The 16418-nt window shown below is 50.0% G+C and overlaps 10 protein-coding genes across 10 annotated transcripts; 3 read left to right on the forward strand and 7 right to left on the reverse strand.

Annotated features, from left to right (window-relative positions):
- The first annotated feature begins 93 nt into the window (after positions 1-93).
- Positions 94-1019, forward strand: POJ06DRAFT_151747 (uncharacterized protein). Its single transcript, XM_056184677.1, has 4 exons — positions 94-383; positions 434-492; positions 547-640; positions 691-1019. The coding sequence occupies exons 1-4, from the start codon at positions 348-350 to the stop codon at positions 793-795; spliced, it is 294 nt and encodes a 97-aa protein (XP_056041901.1). The 5' UTR covers positions 94-347; the 3' UTR covers positions 796-1019.
- Positions 1020-1042: 23 nt separating this feature from the next.
- POJ06DRAFT_151772 (phosphatase 2C-like domain-containing protein) lies at positions 1043-2930 on the reverse strand. The gene is made up of 2 exons (XM_056184679.1): positions 1816-2930; positions 1043-1768 (listed from the first exon to the last, which is right to left on the reverse strand). The coding sequence occupies exons 1-2, from the start codon at positions 2826-2828 to the stop codon at positions 1243-1245; spliced, it is 1539 nt and encodes a 512-aa protein (XP_056041902.1). The 5' UTR covers positions 2829-2930; the 3' UTR covers positions 1043-1242.
- Positions 2931-2995: 65 nt separating this feature from the next.
- Positions 2996-3942, forward strand: POJ06DRAFT_259520 (NO signaling/Golgi transport ligand-binding domain-containing protein). Its single transcript, XM_056188401.1, has 3 exons — positions 2996-3354; positions 3409-3596; positions 3644-3942. Exons 1-3 carry the CDS (start codon positions 3089-3091, stop codon positions 3877-3879), a joined length of 690 nt encoding a protein of 229 aa, XP_056041903.1. The 5' UTR covers positions 2996-3088; the 3' UTR covers positions 3880-3942.
- A 36-nt stretch (positions 3943-3978) lies between these two features.
- On the reverse strand, positions 3979-5199 carry POJ06DRAFT_283042 (splicing factor, Prp19-binding domain-containing protein; the record flags this gene model as incomplete). Its single annotated transcript, XM_056190080.1, has 2 exons — positions 3979-4693; positions 4745-5199. 2 exons carry the CDS (start codon positions 5197-5199, stop codon positions 3979-3981), a joined length of 1170 nt encoding a protein of 389 aa, XP_056041904.1.
- A 104-nt stretch (positions 5200-5303) lies between these two features.
- Positions 5304-6127, reverse strand: POJ06DRAFT_151802 (uncharacterized protein). The gene is made up of 5 exons (XM_056184680.1): positions 6061-6127; positions 5894-6014; positions 5795-5847; positions 5663-5747; positions 5304-5614 (listed from the first exon to the last, which is right to left on the reverse strand). The coding sequence occupies exons 2-5, from the start codon at positions 5975-5977 to the stop codon at positions 5441-5443; spliced, it is 396 nt and encodes a 131-aa protein (XP_056041905.1). The 5' UTR covers positions 5978-6014; positions 6061-6127; the 3' UTR covers positions 5304-5440.
- Positions 6128-6137: 10 nt separating this feature from the next.
- Positions 6138-6692, reverse strand: POJ06DRAFT_270422 (HotDog domain-containing protein; the record flags this gene model as incomplete). Its single annotated transcript, XM_056189438.1, has 2 exons — positions 6138-6407; positions 6462-6692. The coding sequence occupies 2 exons, from the start codon at positions 6690-6692 to the stop codon at positions 6138-6140; spliced, it is 501 nt and encodes a 166-aa protein (XP_056041906.1).
- Positions 6693-6948: 256 nt separating this feature from the next.
- On the forward strand, positions 6949-9762 carry POJ06DRAFT_293258 (fungal-specific transcription factor domain-containing protein; the record flags this gene model as incomplete). Its single annotated transcript, XM_056190417.1, has 2 exons — positions 6949-7363; positions 7417-9762. Exons 1-2 carry the CDS (start codon positions 7247-7249, stop codon positions 9760-9762), a joined length of 2463 nt encoding a protein of 820 aa, XP_056041907.1. The 5' UTR covers positions 6949-7246.
- Positions 9763-9950: 188 nt separating this feature from the next.
- Positions 9951-11844, reverse strand: POJ06DRAFT_151835 (uncharacterized protein). The gene is made up of 5 exons (XM_056184682.1): positions 11636-11844; positions 11335-11394; positions 11231-11264; positions 11111-11163; positions 9951-11057 (listed from the first exon to the last, which is right to left on the reverse strand). Exons 1-5 carry the CDS (start codon positions 11702-11704, stop codon positions 10140-10142), a joined length of 1134 nt encoding a protein of 377 aa, XP_056041908.1. The 5' UTR covers positions 11705-11844; the 3' UTR covers positions 9951-10139.
- A 1064-nt stretch (positions 11845-12908) lies between these two features.
- Positions 12909-13643, reverse strand: POJ06DRAFT_182182 (uncharacterized protein; the record flags this gene model as incomplete). The annotated part of the gene is made up of 1 exon (XM_056184753.1): positions 12909-13643. A coding segment is annotated over one exon (735 nt), but the record flags the coding sequence as incomplete, so codon positions are not given.
- Positions 13644-13946: 303 nt separating this feature from the next.
- On the reverse strand, positions 13947-16290 carry POJ06DRAFT_303126 (RNA polymerase III transcription factor IIIC subunit-domain-containing protein). The gene is made up of 5 exons (XM_056190794.1): positions 16141-16290; positions 15852-16089; positions 15724-15801; positions 14577-15671; positions 13947-14511 (listed from the first exon to the last, which is right to left on the reverse strand). The coding sequence occupies exons 1-5, from the start codon at positions 16246-16248 to the stop codon at positions 14441-14443; spliced, it is 1590 nt and encodes a 529-aa protein (XP_056041910.1). The 5' UTR covers positions 16249-16290; the 3' UTR covers positions 13947-14440.
- Between the last annotated feature and the right edge of the window lie 128 nt (positions 16291-16418).

The raw sequence follows: 16418 nt of genomic DNA on the forward strand, positions 1-16418 counted from the left end.
CCGCAGGCCAAACGCTGCTATCCGAACCGCCAAATATATCCAGTAGTATATTCTATCGACACCAAAAGAACAACGACTCTGGCGGAGGATGCCCGTGAAGGTAGAATGAAGAATGAAAGTTGGGAGATGGTGGAGGTTTTTTTTCTTGGTTTGGGATCTAGCAAACGAAAAAAAAGTTCGCGACTAAGGAAACAGCACAGATGCATGTGTAGCGGTGTGGTTGAGTCATCAAACGCGACGCGCCTGTGCAGATGCGTAAGAGTCTACGCGTTGACTGCCATCACGAAATGCTGTGATGTAATCCGTCAAAACATTACTGAATGTCACTATTCTGATAACTTCACAGCATGTCCGACGCAGACAAAATAAAGGAGGCGTTTAATGTATGTAGTGTATTGACTATTCTAACGCTATCAAACGGCTAATATATCAGTCTGTCCTTGTCGCGACTGCCCAGCTCGCGCGCAATCTTCAGGAATCAGCCAGCCCCAAGTACGTTCACAAGTATCTCCCGGTCGCGGTTCATACAGGCTAACTGTTATACAGCGTATATCCGCCAGTCCTCGGAGAAGCTCGTGTAGCACTCGACAAGTCGCTGAAGTCTTTTCACACCGCACTTGACATGACCGAAATAACTCTCGTAAGCAGGTTCACGTCTGTTCGGTGAAAATTGAAGCTAATCGAATGCAGAAACAAGCACGGGACACGCTCCAGCGCGATCTCAATAAGTTGCAGAAGTCCAAACAGCAGAATAGCTCGGCACAGCCGCAGCCGTTCACAATCGACATCGAATAGTTTGCACTCTTGCGGGTGCTTGACGGGAATCGCCACATCGTCAACATTCGCCTTGCGAAAGTAATCGGACTTGCGGTTGCGAATTGGATATCTCACGACGGATAGCACCGAATATATGACTGCCAATCTCAATCGCGGGGCGTCCGCAGAGCGCGGCTGGGCTAACGGAAGTATTTTGCTACCGTGCAACCATGGTAGCAGTAATATTGGATATGATGGCGCCTATTACATGACAACATACAGCCAAGCGATCAAAACGGGTGAAGAATAACAAGCTAGCCTAGCCTAACCGCAAGAGATGAGAGCACTATCAACAAAAACGCAAAAAAAATGACACATAGATCATTTAATAGCAAAACCCAATTGCAACCCTATAGTTACGCAATTAATTAACCAAATTTCAATAAACCATTAACCAAATTATATCCTGTAACAAAGGAGCATAGTCTATTTGACAGACAAACTTTCGACGCGTTTCGCCGTCCGAGCGGCCTCGTCTTCCTCGATCTTATCAGACGCAACTGGGGTTTCGCTCCCAATCGTTTCTACATCGGGCGTCGAGTGGTTCTTTCGGATCAGCTCCGCCATTTTATCGTCGAATCGGACGACCATGCATGTCAGATTATCCATGCTGAAATGCGTCAGGGCGTAATCAATCAATATCCGGCTCGCTATCTGAGGATCTTTGACATCACGAATGATATCAACAGCATCCTGATCCGAGCAAACGTCCCATAGTCCGTCGCACGCTAATATCACAAACTCGTCTTCGGGCATCAGATAAGTTTCCGTAGTGTATGGGCGGCTAGTGACCAATTTCTTGATGTAAGAGTCGCCAAGAGCGCGCGTCACCGCTAGGATGCCATTAACACGCCCGTTAAGGACAACGCCACCGCTGTTTTTTATACGTTGAGCTTCCATCGGATCGGTCCCTTTGTGATCGTACGATAGTCGTAATGCTTTTCCTTTCCGGCTATACGAACAGTTAGATTTTGTAATCAATATTCCAAACTAACTTACCACAAAACTATTCGTGCGTCGCCAGCATTGGCGGTATATAGCATTCGCTCTTTAATTGTATGCTGAGGTTGACTCACTCTGACCTGCTCGTTGCTCTTCCGGCGATGATGATGTAGGAAATGGTAATGACGATACAAATGATGTGGATTTAAATCATTTGGCTGAGGATCGTTACTCCGCTGCGAGTCGGCCTCGGGTGAATGCCCATTTGTTGACTTTGGCGAGTATGGCATCGCTGCCATCTCTTCCCATCGCAGCAAGGCGACCACAGCAGTGCATCCTGCATTTTTAAGGGACTGCTTGCTAAGCTGGATATCAGCCTCGGTAAACGTCCGATCAAATACTTCTGGTATTGATCCATGTGGATCTTTCCTTAGCTGCTCTTCCAGCAGAACATGCAGCCTCTGTCCGCACCAGTCGGCGACGGCCTTGCCAGCATGGCCATCGAATACGGCGAAATAGCCCGCATCGTTTGAAATATGCGCGCTGCTGTTGCCGGTTGCGGTATTTGGAGCGTTCGCCACACTAAAATTCGATCCTGCCGGTGATGTCGCTGTGTTGCTTCCGTGTTTCGACTTTGTTAATGCAGAAAAAGGACCGCCCGATGTCGTTATTTGGGGAGACGACGCTCCGCCACTTGCCACCGCGCCAAAATCGTAGATAACAGTATGCGTATCCTCCATCGCGTTGCGACACTTCAAGTTCTCATCCTCGGATACTCCGACAGTGAAGGTGCCATTGAACTCGGAAGGCCTGGCGGCGTGAATTGTCGGTGACGGCGACTTTGATTTGCCGTGCAAGACCTTGAACGATCGCTCAGGCTCTTTACTTGATCCGCTGGTAAACCTCGCAAAGAAAGACGTCGGCGAGTTGCCGCCGCTCGTGTCGGCGTCCCTTGTTGATGCTGAAGCCGTCGAGGACGAGCTCCCCCTACGGCGATGATCTGTACTGGTAGCGGGCGCTGAAGCGCCTAGGTGGAGTTCTGCAGACGCAGCTGAAGACGGCGGGGTCATATTGATAATTGTGCGTGTGGTTTATAGTAGACGTGAACGAGATCATGCAAATATGCCACAGATAATTGAATGTACTGGTACACCAGATTTAGCAAATCGCTTATGAAGTGTTAAGGACACCGAATGCCGAGCGTGACGCAGTTGTCCAAAACACGCGACATGACAGTCTGAGGGCTTAGTACCGCGCCGCGCCCTCTTCTTCAATGACTGTGGAAGACATGCTATCTCGATTACATATTATTTAATCTCGGCAATAGATTATGCTACAAAATCGGTCGTCATATCCGTCGCAGCAGAGCGCAATTGCGCCGTCGCAGGCAAGTTCGTCAGAAAAGTCCATCCCGACCAGTCTCACACCATCCGCCATCCGTGCTTCCATAACAACACCGCGTAAAGTCACAATCTATGATCGGAATCTGAATCGTCGAGCGCCTGAATTGTCGCTTGCTTCATTCGCGTTTTTGTTCAGTGAACTTGTGCAGTATTCGCAGAAAAATGTTAAAGGCATTCAAGAGATGGAGACTAAGTATGCCCTTCCTCAGTCAAGATATCGGAGATGTGTGCTAACGGGAGCCGCTAGATTGAGTGACTATGGATATCACGTAGGACAGCGCGTGTTAGAGCTGGCAGTCATTCGGGAAATAAAAACCGCAAAGCGGGAGACTCGTGTGCTTGGGCTCCTACAGTTCATCAATACCGGCATCTGGAAATCGGTTTTTGGCAAGCCAGCAGATGCGCTAGAAAAGTCAAAGGATCAGGAGGATGAATGTACGTAGATTTACTACGCTCTTATGTAACTGCTCTGACGACTGTAGATATGATCATCGACAACGACCCGATAGTCAACAAGTACATATCAGTCCCGAAGGAGATGTCGCAACTTAATTGTGCGGCTTTCCAGGCAGGAATAGTCGAGGCTGTAATGGACGGTTGCCAGTTTCCGGCGCGGGTGACCGCCCATTCGGTTCCAACTGACCTCTTCCCACTGAAAACGGTCTTCTTGGTGAAGCTGGATCCCGTCGTGGTAGAGCGGGAGCGATATATGCGATAGTATAGCCTGGGGAAAATGCGGGGACTTTGTTCGGCGTTTGTGCAATTGCATTTGTTCGTGATATTACATTGTTAGATATTTCCAAAGATACTGTACAAATTACTTCTGTCGCTTGCTTGGATACGCATCATGTAGTCCACCAAGCTTATCTTGAGCCCTCTTACTTATTCGATCCTTCCTAAACCACGGTGAATCGGTGTTTTGTGACGTGTCCTCGTTCAATAGATGTGTCCACTTTGACTGTCCCCGCTTTCCAAATTGGTCACCCCGGACCTGCATGATTTTTGGCAGTGAGGTCTTGTCTTTGACGTCGTCTTCCAAGGTCCCCGCACTGTAGTCTGTCCGCTTAAGAATATCCAGATCCTGGTAGAATGCGCCCTTGTGGTAGTACTTTTGCATGAACCCGATCTTCCCACGATTCTTAATCTTCTCTTCCTGCTGCTGTCGCACGCGTTGAAGATCCTCCTTCAACCGCTCATTCTCATCCATATTCCTCCGCAATTCGATCTCTTGTAACTCCCGCTCGCGCTGTTCAAGTTCGTCTCTCTCGCGTTTGATTCGTTTCAGCTCGCGCAGCTTCCACGTCGCGCGCTCCGCCAGTGGGTCAAGATCGTCAGTGTCGTCAATATCCTCTGCATTAGTGATTATGTTGGCCTCGTGTAAACTCGAAATTGCATGCGCGGCTGCTTCAGCACGAATTTGCTGCTCAATCATCGCTAGCGTTTCTTCCTTCTTTTTCCCCCTACGTACTTCGTCGTCTGCAGTCGTGTCATATGCAAACTGGGGCTTCCCCTCGCTCGTAGCTCTCTTGTTCCTAAATCATAAATTAGACCAGTCACGTCGGTGCAGTAGGTAGTCGACATACCTTGGAACAAACATAGGTCGTAGTAGAACCTTCTTCTCTTCCTCGCTTTCGCTCTCATCCTCACTTCCACTTTCACTTTCTTCTTCACTCTCGCTCTCATCTTCGGACTGCTCTTCCTCAGATTTGGCAGGCTCTTCTTTGACGGTTTTCTCTCTGAACCGCTCATTCAGATCAACCTTCTTCAAGCTCTGTACAACAGGCTTCGTGCCACTGACAGCTTGTGTTCTCGCAGACGTCTGCGTTTCACTTTCGTTTCCACTACTTTCGGCTTCACTAGCGCCCACACCTATCTCTAATATCGATTCAGTGACATCTTCGGTCTTCGCCAGCCGAGACTCATCTTCGTCGGGTGATCCTGATTCGTCGGACGATGAAGAAGGCGATGGCGAGCGTGAAGTCCTCTTGCCAGGAAAATATCGTGTTCGTTTTATTGGTTGGCTTAATTTGGGGGGCATCCTGATCGTGTGGTATAACGAATAGCCAGTGAGCGTGCCGTGGCGATTCATAAGTTCGAATCGACGAGTATTAACTTGAGCCGCGCCGAGCTTGATATCTTCGGCCACAATATACAATCCAGCATCAGATTATATCAAATTTGTATCTTGACAATATATTTATATATTTATTTGCAAATGTATTCTACTCTACTACTACTACAATTTACTGGAAAAGATCGCCATCCCGTCCTCAAGGAACTCAGCAATCATGCACCCTTGTTGGTCGTATAGACTGCCCGGAATATACAATCCTGCCGTCGCCGGACCTGCCCGTCCACGATTCCATCAAGCTCCATCCATCGTCCGCGGGAGCAACTGACTTGTTATCTAGAGAAGACGGTGGGAAGAAGACTATCACGTGCGTTAACGATGTCTAGTACGACATTAGTAGTGCCCAGGATGAGTCGAAGCTAATACCTACAACTTGCTCGATGCTGTCCGCTTTGCCTATTATCCGGGAAGCTACAAATAACGAATTTCTGTCAGACGCGTATATATGTGCGCTCCTACAATAGTCAGTACAGGGTTGAGGATAAGACGAGAGAGATGTTACAAGTGGAGATTCGGACTATCATCTAATTTAGTGACCGATTCGTAAAAGTGATACTGATATCAGTCAGAAATCTGTTCATAAAACATTAAGGAGAGTTACCATTTTTCTACTGGCGAATTCTTCCGCTTGCTTGGCATAAGTGTGCGGCAGCTTTCTGACGTCGATTGCATGCTGTATCTGCATGTATTGGTTAGAATCGTCGGATGCCCACTCGATCCACCTGTACAAGTTAGCTCCATGTCCAATAATGCTACAGGCACGCGCACTTTGGTATGTCTATATCCGGCGCAGAACTGCACTCCTCTGGCTTGATCGCAAGAACAGGGGCTGCCGGTCTGTGACTTCATTTCTCGACCCCTTCGTCTTCTCCATCTTTAACAATGACAATCTGTCCTGGCTCTTCGATTTTTTTGAATGACACCAACGCAGTGAATACTAATGTCGTTTTGTCCTCGCTTCTACCGCATGGCCGGCCGTTTCTTTTATGTGAAGAGATATACTGGAACACTCGCACCGACCGCACGAGATATCGCGATCCGTCACGGACCATTTCAATCAGGTAGTGGAATGGAACACTATCGGTATTGCCGTTCAAGAACTGAGCCTGCATATTCTACGCCCGCACTCGTTAGCTACTGTCCAGATAAACGTTGCCAATCGAAAACACGTTACAAATGTAGAGTCTTGGAACTGTCTTTGAAGCTACATAGAGACTTTGAGCGAGCAAATGGCCGCCAAACACGCCGCGTGCCACTGCGGGCTTGAACGGAGTTTTGAGAGATCGATAATGGTTGGCATTTATCTTCTCAAGCGACATGAGCGCTCCAAAGTCGGACGGAGGAAGTTGTACGTCGCTAGAAGATGAGGGTTTCGACACTCTGTCAACAAGTTTGTCCATCTGCTTTAAATATAGAATAATGAAAGTCTATCCGTGTAAATATCTGGTATAATGCAAGCATGAATTGAGTCAAGACCCTGCTGTGATTCGATCGCCCCGGAAACGCGGGGTCCAATAAGTTTGACCGGGGCCTCGTGCGGCGCGCCACAGCTCAGTAAAGGCACAAACTTTGTTGACGCTGCTGCAGATAAACCATAAAGCCTAATCCTATCTATCAGTTCGTTGTGGCTTCGCTTATTCCCAAATGCCGTCCGCAGTCGCCATGTCAGCTCCTTAGCTAAGGTTTGCTATTTGCTACTCCATATCATTCTCGTCTCAGGTACAACACTCAATAATCTTGGAGTGTGCGATTCGCGCCATTCAGCTTCCATTATTCATCATCAAGTTTTAGCGCCGACATTTGTCTCCGCTTGTTATTTCGCCTGTCTCCAATAAGCTGAATATTGTGAGATCTTCATTGTTGCGGACAGTGGGCGGCAGCAGCACCTTTCATCCATTCGAGAAGCAGGACAACAACAGCATATTGTGAGACAGATTAGTTCATATCATACAACATGCAGCCTTCGCAACCAAATGACAGTCGTAGCAGCAACAGTGGCGGCCGTGGGCGATCGTCTCGGAGGGCGCGGACTGTGATTTCCTGCAATGAATGCCACAGGCGCAAACAAAAGGTTTGGCCTTATTTGAATTATTGTAACATCAAATGGTTACTAACGAGGTTCAGTGCGATCGTCTACAACCGTGCAATCAGTGTATTGGGCGCAAGGTCGAGTCTCTCTGCCAGTACGCCGCCCGGTCGTCTTCCCCGAGATTGGCAACGACTACGCAGACAGGAACAAAGGCCACAGAAATCGGCTCGGCATCATCTAACAACTCCAGTCCCAGCACTTATGTGCACACCTCGTCTTCTATGACCGAATTGTCACCAAGCAATTACGACGAGGTATCGACTGCTGTCCCAGTCTCCCGAAAGCGACGCCCTGTGGCCGACAACAGCGAAGGCGAGAATAACAACGGCGATATGTCTGATTCAGATTCGCTTGTTGAAAGCGATATCGACTCCGAGGACGATGACGATGATTTTGACACTCTGGGGTACTTCAAATCTGGTGTCGCGAATATTGCCCACGACATCGCGGAGCTAAATCTATCGTGCAAAGGAGTCTCACCTGCAGGGTGTGAATCCTCCATCGCGGCCAAGCGAACCAAAACCGCGTCCCGTAACCGCAAGCTCGTTTCGCGGGTATTGCGCACTATGCCGCCTAGGCCATATGTCGAGCTGCTGGTCAGGATATTTTTCTCTGATGCCAATTTTTATCAGTCACTAAATCAGGTAGCATTCTGCGAAAGTCTGCGACAATGGTGGGAGCTGCCAGATAGGGTGAGTAATATTGCGAATCCGATGTTAACCTTTCGCTTGATGTCTATATCGATTCAGTTCGTGCCCAAGGAGCATCTTGCCACTGTGCAGCAGATCGATCATTCGCTTGGGACCCTGACGAAAGACTATTCCCAGGCAGCACGTGAGCTCTCTGCGTTATTGCCCGATTGCATAGACAAGGTGACAGAGAGCGTACTGTTTGCTGCATGGTTGAAATACGAGGCACGTATGAAAGAGAGCTGGTATTCCTTGGCGACTGCGATTCGTATGGCGCAGGAAATCAAGCTCGACGTTGAAGAGCCTGACACGCCCCCATCGTACGAGCGAGAGCAGCGCCGGCGACTGTGGTGGACTATCTATCACTGGGACAGATGCATGGGGCTTATTCTGGGCCGGCCGAGTATGATTAAGGACGAGCTGTGGGACGTACCTCTGCCATTGGATCTGCCGGATGAATGCTACTATCCTTCCATCACTCCTGCCGCGGCAGTCACTGAATTCACTGGTCGTGTACTTTCGTTCAAATTGGCGCCTTACATATCCGCACTCGACACTGATCCGCACAATCTCTACAAGGACTTAACCGTATACACAGCGTCACTGCCAGCATACTTTTCTATCCACGCTCCTGATACGTCCTTGGATGCACAGTACCCGTTCTTGATTGCCCAGCGTGAGTCAATGGCAACAACGATCTGTATGATTCTCTGCGCGTTGTACAGACGCAAAGTGCCGGTTCCGGATCCGCTATCTTTCTGTCTCCGGTTATTGACAGCCGCGGACCGGATGCTATCCTTGTCCGGAGAGCACCAGTACCGGCAGTTTATGATTGTGTACCAGAATTTGGAACCATCAGTCTTAATATGTCGAGAGATTTTGAAGATGAGTGGGAGTTTAGCGGAGTCAGGGTTTGTGATGTGTCGCGACCGGTCCGGGAATGCGATTGACTTATGGCAGTGCTTGAGAGCTGTCGAGAGCGCGCTGGCGAGGTTGAAGATTGTTAGGCCGAGGAATAAAGTTGCCGGCAAGGCATATCGAATATTGAAAGAGTTGTTCCGGCGGGTCAAGGCTCAGGTTGACCAGGAAAGAGTCCGGTATGCTCGGTTACACGATTTTCACAAGGGAGATTCGCCTCCGGAAGAGAACATGGTGGAAAGAAAGACCAAGAAGGTGCGAGTAGGGCAAGCTAAGCCAGTAGACGTCACGGCGAGTACGAACGGGACGTCAGTAGCTACGACAGCGGCGGCCAATGTGCCAAACAGCTTCTCAATTTCAGGTCCGCCGTCTGACTGGACCGATCAAGTTCGACTGGAGAACGCGGATTTGACTGATATTGAAGATTCAATGCCAGACGATTCAGTGATGAAGATCATGCAGCATTTTGACCTTTCAAACCTTGTTCGAGCATCGCCCAACGACACGGTGACGCCAACAACTTCACCCGAGACCTTGACGAACATGCCTCCAGATTTCACGGTCGATAAGCGTCCGAATCCGCAGTACCCGGGCCAGCTCCAGATGCAGCCGCACCAGCAACAGCAACAGCACCTGGCACCGCAGCAAATGCTGGACCAGGACAGGCAGATCGATAACGGTGATCAAATGTTGTTTTCGTGGGCGGATGACATTGATATTGAGAATTGGGACATGTCGGCTATTGGCGAGCAGATGGACTTTGGCATGCTTTAGAGAAACCGGATTTATTAAATGTCAGACAATTGGTTCGACATCCGATGTACAGCATCGAATCCTTTTTTATATTAGATCCTGCGTGTACGTGAAGTACATTGTAATGAGTGTAGTTATTGCGGCGCCAGAGAGCACTAATATAAATGGGATAATATCGATTGCAGTACATAAGAAAGCCTAACCCGTGACATTATGATCATGACGACAAACAAAAAAAAATTAACCCGACAAGCTGTTCTACAGAGTTTTCTCAACCATGTATAACTAAACCGACGACAGTCTAAGTACCTTATTGATAGCAGTCAACCTTTTACCAAAAAACAAATAACTAGCTGTTCCCACATCACTGCGGCCCTTGATATGGATAGACTAAAAATTTACAGACGCTTAATGATCTGCTCCGTGAAGTGCTTGGTACCGGCTGTGCCCTTCAAGTCTCGGGTGATGTTCTCCGGCCCGGAGGCAATGGTCTTGAGGACTGCGTTCTCGATCTTGTCAGCGTATTCGTTGAGTTTCATGTGACGGAGCATCATGACGGAGGAGAGGAGAAGAGCGGTCGGGTTGGCCAAGCCCTTGCCGGCGATGTCGGGAGCGGAGCCGTGGACGGCCTCGAATATGCTGACTTCGTCGCCCATGTTGCCGGACGGAGTGAGACCGAGACCACCGATCAAGCCGGAGCACATGTCGGACAAAATATCACCGTACAGATTCGGCATCACCATAACGACTGGCTTGTATGGCTCGGGGTCAGTGACAATCTTGAGGCAGGTGTTGTCAAGCAGCTCAGCGCCGAGCTCAATGTCAGGGTATTCCTTCGCGATCTCCCTCGCTGTGCTGAGGAAGAGACCGTCGGACATCTTCATGATTGTGGCCTTGTGAACGACGAGAACCTTAGGCATGCCGGTAGCACGGGCGTGCTGGAAAGCGTAGCGGATGACACGCTCACAGGCCGGTCGGGTAATGAGCTTGATGCTCTGGACGACACCGTCGACGACCACGTGCTCGATGCCAGAGTATTCGCCCTCGGTGTTCTCACGGATGAGGACAGTGTCGACGTTGTCATATGGAGTCTTGTAGCCGACGACCGAACGGCACGGTCGCAGGTTCGCAAATAGGTTGAACGTGCGGCGGAGAGTCAGATTGAGCGAGACGTGGCCCTTGCCTATGGGCGTGGCGAGCGGGCCCTTGAGGGCGACGAGATTTCGTTTCACGGACTCGATCGCGGCATCGGGGATCGCAGTTCGGCCGTCCTTCAGAATGGGAGTGACGTCCACGGGCTCCCAGATAATGGGGACCTTGGATACAACATTGTCAGTGGCGGCAGCATGGCGGCGGATACAATACGTACCTTGGCGGCAGCGTAGATGTCTTTGACAGCAGCAGAAATCTCAACACCGATACCTATACCCCGTTAGCTGTGTTTTCTGCAGATGCTGGGCCAAAGAAAGTAGTTCCAAGACTGGCTCACCATCACCCTCGATCATCGTGACCCTGTATTTGCCCTGCAGTCGAAAACAAATTAACACGCTGTCCGCCAACAACCATATCGGATGACCAAACTGCAGCACGTACATCAGCGTTCTTCGTTCCCTTGAACTCGGCGACCTGGGTGGAAGCGTGTCGTCGGACGGTCTGAAAGAAAGCAATTCGTTAGCCGGCGATCCAAAATAAACATTCCAAGCACCACAATCGGATGTCGTCGGCACAACGAGACAAGGATAGCACTTGTACTCTTAGCCCATACAAGTGGAGGTCGAGCAAGCAGAGACGATCCGAGCCGTCACAACTAGTGACAGCCAATTATCTCGGCAGCTCCGGGGCTACAGTCCGAAAGACGCCTATCCGAGAAGCTGCGGCTAATGAACAAACATACCTGGATCGAGAGGGAGCGGAGCGGGCGCACGAGTGCAGCCGAGCGGGCAAGAGGGCGAGAGAGCAGCATTGCTAGAGAGCCGAAGACAATTGAGTGAGCAGATAGAAGTGTCGAGGAGGAAGATGAGTTGCCGATGGTCGAGATGATTTCAGACTGCCTTCCAGGGACTCGGCGCAAAAAAATCGTTTTGCGGGTCCCGACGGCCAATCAGATTTGCGTTTCGCTGAGTCAGGAGTTATGTCAGCGGTCGTCTGCCCGGAGCATTCGCGGGATCCGACAACCAGACTGTCATCCCGTCAAGCAGTGGCACAAGCGTGTTGAAGTGGCAAAAGCGCCAGTTTCTACTCCGATTAGATGTAGATGACATGTGTGGCTATGGCACTCGCCGGGCAGCCACAGCAACGTCTCCAGCGACTCGATCGACAGGACAGCCTGCTAATTCCTACGGGGCGACAGTATTCGAATACGCTATCATGTGTTGGTTCGTGATGAGGTATTAGCCATCTATGAAGCCTGTAATGTGTATGCATTGTTCGGCACTCGTCTCCGGCGCGACAAGTGGCTGTCATCGAAACAACATCCGGGGCGCAATTTCAGGGGGATCAAGGGTTTTAAACTATTCGGCGGCTCCATCCACACGGATTTCGCCCATCGCTCATCACCTACGAATCATTATCGTCAGTCAAATCAGTCCCGTGCCGCAAATTTCAGGGTTGGTATGATCCAGAATCGAGTAAAATATTCTTGATTAACAACAGCTGCTTCAGCCACAGCCATTACAAATTATATGTTTTGTCAAAACTAACAACCAAAATAACCAAAACGTAAAGATTCCAAATAATTCAAAATATTCTGGTGGATCATATCAAGTCCACATTCAAAACCGGCCAACTCCCTTTGCTTCGCTATCTAGTATGCCAACCTCCAAGCCATTTCATCTTTACTCTTTATCTTCTCTCTCCCGAGCCCAGTCCTCTGTCGAGCGATCCACATCAGGATGACTGCTCTCCCGCTCTTCCTCGCCTTCCCTTTCTGGCTTGACTTCCTCCTCTGACTTCGACTCGTGTGACCCAGCTGCCGGCTCTTCTACCGTGCCGTTAGCTTTCTCGATGACTACCGGCGCAGCATTGGCGGACGATTCAGTGGGCTCCTCATCGAGAGCCTCCACGCCATCTGCTGGAGTAATAGGCTCAGTAACGGCTCCATCTTCAGGCGCAGACGGAATAATAGATTCGCGAGGCAAGACCGTGAACACCTCGGTGGGTTCTTCCTTCTCCTCGGGCGCGAACGGATCGATGCTGTTGGAAAGTATGTCGTCCAAGCCCTCACCGGTCCACCCTTTTCGTGCGATACCTTCAAAAATCTCCACTTCCGCGCGGACAATGCCAGTCGCCTGTTTCAGTATCTTGGCCGAGATATCCTGCGTGATATCCAGAGAATACTTGAAATACTCGTATTTTAGCGTCTCGAGTCCATCGACCTGCGAAGTCAAGTCCATCAACGCACTGCGATAGAGCGCCAAGTTTCGCTGTTTCTTCTTGCCCAGTTTGACATGTTGCTTCTCGGTCTTGCGCAATTGCTTCGTGCGTGAAATTGTTTCTTTCTGGAATTTCTCTTCGTGCTCTTTGGTCACCTTAGCATAAGTATCGACTTCAGTTCGCACTGGCAGCTCGAATCCTTTCGTGAAGCTCTCGGAGAGAATCCTATGGTGATTGGCGGCAAGATACTGCAGTCCAGCAGCACCAGACAGTCCATCCTCACTCTCACTGGCACCGCGGCACTTTGCGCACGCCTCAAGCGCCGAACCAAACTGGTTCTCTGCCTGGGCCACGGCCGCGAGCGCCGTCCGCAGCGTAGCCGCAGCGCTCAACAGGGTCTCATACGCCGCGACATTATTCTGGATATCGTCCTTACTGACTATGACTTTTGGAAGCGTAGGTGGTGCAGGAAATGTTATCGAGGCCAATGTCGGCGGGAACTTGGCAGTGCTGACGGTGCCGACCGGCGACAGCTCACCTGGTGCTGTGCCCGCTTCTGTCGCAGGTGGTGAGACCGGTGCCTCTGTTGCTGCTGTCGCCATTAATTTAATGGAGATAGATGCTTGACGCTGATAGAGTTATTGATAGTGACCGCAACTTGAGATGAGCGAGAAGCGGAATAAGAGAACGGAGAGTGGCTCGTTAGTGTCCCTAATGCGGAAAAGGCACGGCAATGGTCTTATCACGGTGCCTCTAATTACATGAACCCTAACATCCGCCATTTTCTACAGGCTAACAAAATGACAGGGTTAGGGCGTGAAAGCAATCAACGCACCAGGATAAAACCGAGTCAATATGCTCGATGACGCAAGAATTAATCTGTGAAACGACCTTCGCGTTCAACCAACCAATTCCAGCTACAATTATACTGTATACATAACATATGCACTACATAAAGTACAGATATACTCTACATAATCGTACACACTATCCCACAACTGCAAGCGCACTCCATCTGCAAAGACACATGCCTGGAGTTGAGTGAGCTTATTGGTGGCCTTATCGTTCGACTGCTTGGAAAGCTTATTTGATCTCTCTAAGACCCCGCCTCGACATGGCCGTCGCGATAAACCCCATCGCGTCGACCACGACAATAATATCAGAATCTAGACGCCGCCACGCTCATTCTATTCCCATCTGCAGGGTTTGCTCGTAACTGGCTGGAAGACGACGTGAGTCCATGTGGCGTGTTGCATAAACTCACGCGTTCGTTGATCAGGAACGGCGTGACACTAGCGGCCCCGTGCGAATTATGTCGCAGCCTGCTTTAGCTCTCGTCCTCGTCGTCTTCGTCGTCGTCGAAGATTTCATACTCATCCGCATCAGCAAATCCGCCCTCTGCGCCAATATATTAGCTAATAATCCTCTGGATGACAGAGCTGGCAACGAAATTGATAACAAACCTTCGCGTCCTTCTTCCTGGTGCAAAATACCTAACAGCTCGCGTAGTTTCTGACCTCCGTCCTCGCTAACCGCTGACACAGCGTGCAAGACTTCTTTCTCGCTCGACTCGGTATGTCCATCCTTTGTCGCGGCAGGACCTTCCTCGTCGTCTTCCCTCGCAGACTCCTCAGCAGCGGCCGCCGCAGCTGTGACTGCTTCATCATCACTAGCCTCCTCTAATATCTTTGCAACGTCCATTTGCTTAATTGCTTGTCCATTCCACAATGCCATGAGCTTGAGTCTAATAATTCTTCGAATCTTGGATATCGTAGTTGCCTTGTACCATCCGTCTTTCTCATCTGCGTCGTCCCTTAATCCGCCATTCTGAACCAAGTCGGCTAGCACGGGATCCGTAATGTCGCATAGCTGAAAGCTCCTGCCGGCCGGTAAATGAATGCCATCAAAAATATGGGTCGGCACATGCACATCTGCCCTTTTCTCGTCTTTGTCCTCCTCGTCCTTAAACCTGGCATATCTGCCAGGTTTCTTAGCTTCCTCCTCATCCTTTGGTGAAATCCTGAAATATTCGGTCTGATATTTCGCGTACAGTTTATCTTTGCGTGGATCAATGCCGTACTTTGTATATGTCGCCCTCCATGGCCCACTTTTCCACGTGAACGCAACATATGGCAATGCGAACTTGACATGAGAGGTCCACATATGGCGCAGCTCGTCATCTAATGCTTCTTCCTCCAATGCGCGTCTGGTCCAGATTGGCCGCTCGTCGAATTTCGCGCGCAGTAGCTCAATGATTTCCAACATGCGCGGATTCGATGCAGTCGCCTTCGCCACCGGCAGATTCTTGGCCGGATAGGACTCGTCCGGGACAGACGCGTCAGTCCACCGCACGACTTTGCTGAATAATCTCTGCACTATCGATTTGTTGACAAGACGGGTTGCGCCTGACGCATCGGTCACCGCGTGCACGGCCGGATTCTGGCGGTATGAATAGTCGAATGGGACCGTGATGCGGGAGAAGCGCGGTGGTGGTGGCATGTCGAAGTCTGTTGCTGACAGTTGTGTGTCTGAGAACGTGAGTTGCGAAATTGCATCCACTGACCTGTTAGCGTCGCTATAATGCAGTGAACTATGTACTCTACAACTTACAGTCTCCAGAGTATAATGACGATCTCATTTTAGTCACGAATGGGGAATTGAGAGTGTTGTACTGATAATCAGCCATCTCTATCCAGATCAGCGTTGACCTTCACTACGGTCGCGGTCAGCAAACAAACCTCTGAATCTGACAAAGCAGTTGACGACCGCACATGGTGCTACCGTGTATGAGTCGCGATGCACTTCCAAGGTCCTTCGCAGATCGCCGCCATGTTGGGCTAGATGGGCTTTCTTGACCTTGACTTTGAGCACGATTGAGTGACCGTGTGTTGTCGATCGCGATACAATCGGGTGCGAGAACCGGTCCTCAGGAGATAGCGTTAGCTCAAGTGGCGTCTGGCCGGCCGAATTAATTGTCTGCGCTCCAGTTAGAATGCTACGTGTGAAGAATATTACACGTCAACGGACCTTTCGCAGCGCGTCTTTCCCGCCCAGCGTCAAAATAGCTCTGTCGATGTCACGGACTGCGCCGGGATGCTCTACGCAGGTGATACGTGGGACTATATCCAACGACATTATATGCAGATTGGTGTTTGAACGGACATGACGAAGTGGTTGATCTATAACCAATTATTGTTTGCGACGAGTTCATTTTGGATCCCTAACGCGTATTGTCACGCAATTGAATTTCGATGACACATGTGGTCAATGTCAGATCCAGGAGTCGTTGCATGTCCCACACAAAT

This window comes from Lipomyces tetrasporus, assembly GCF_029532465.1.
Source record: "Lipomyces tetrasporus strain NRRL Y-64009 chromosome Unknown POJ06scaffold_9, whole genome shotgun sequence".
Classification (NCBI taxonomy): Eukaryota; Fungi; Ascomycota; class Lipomycetes; order Lipomycetales; family Lipomycetaceae; genus Lipomyces; species Lipomyces tetrasporus.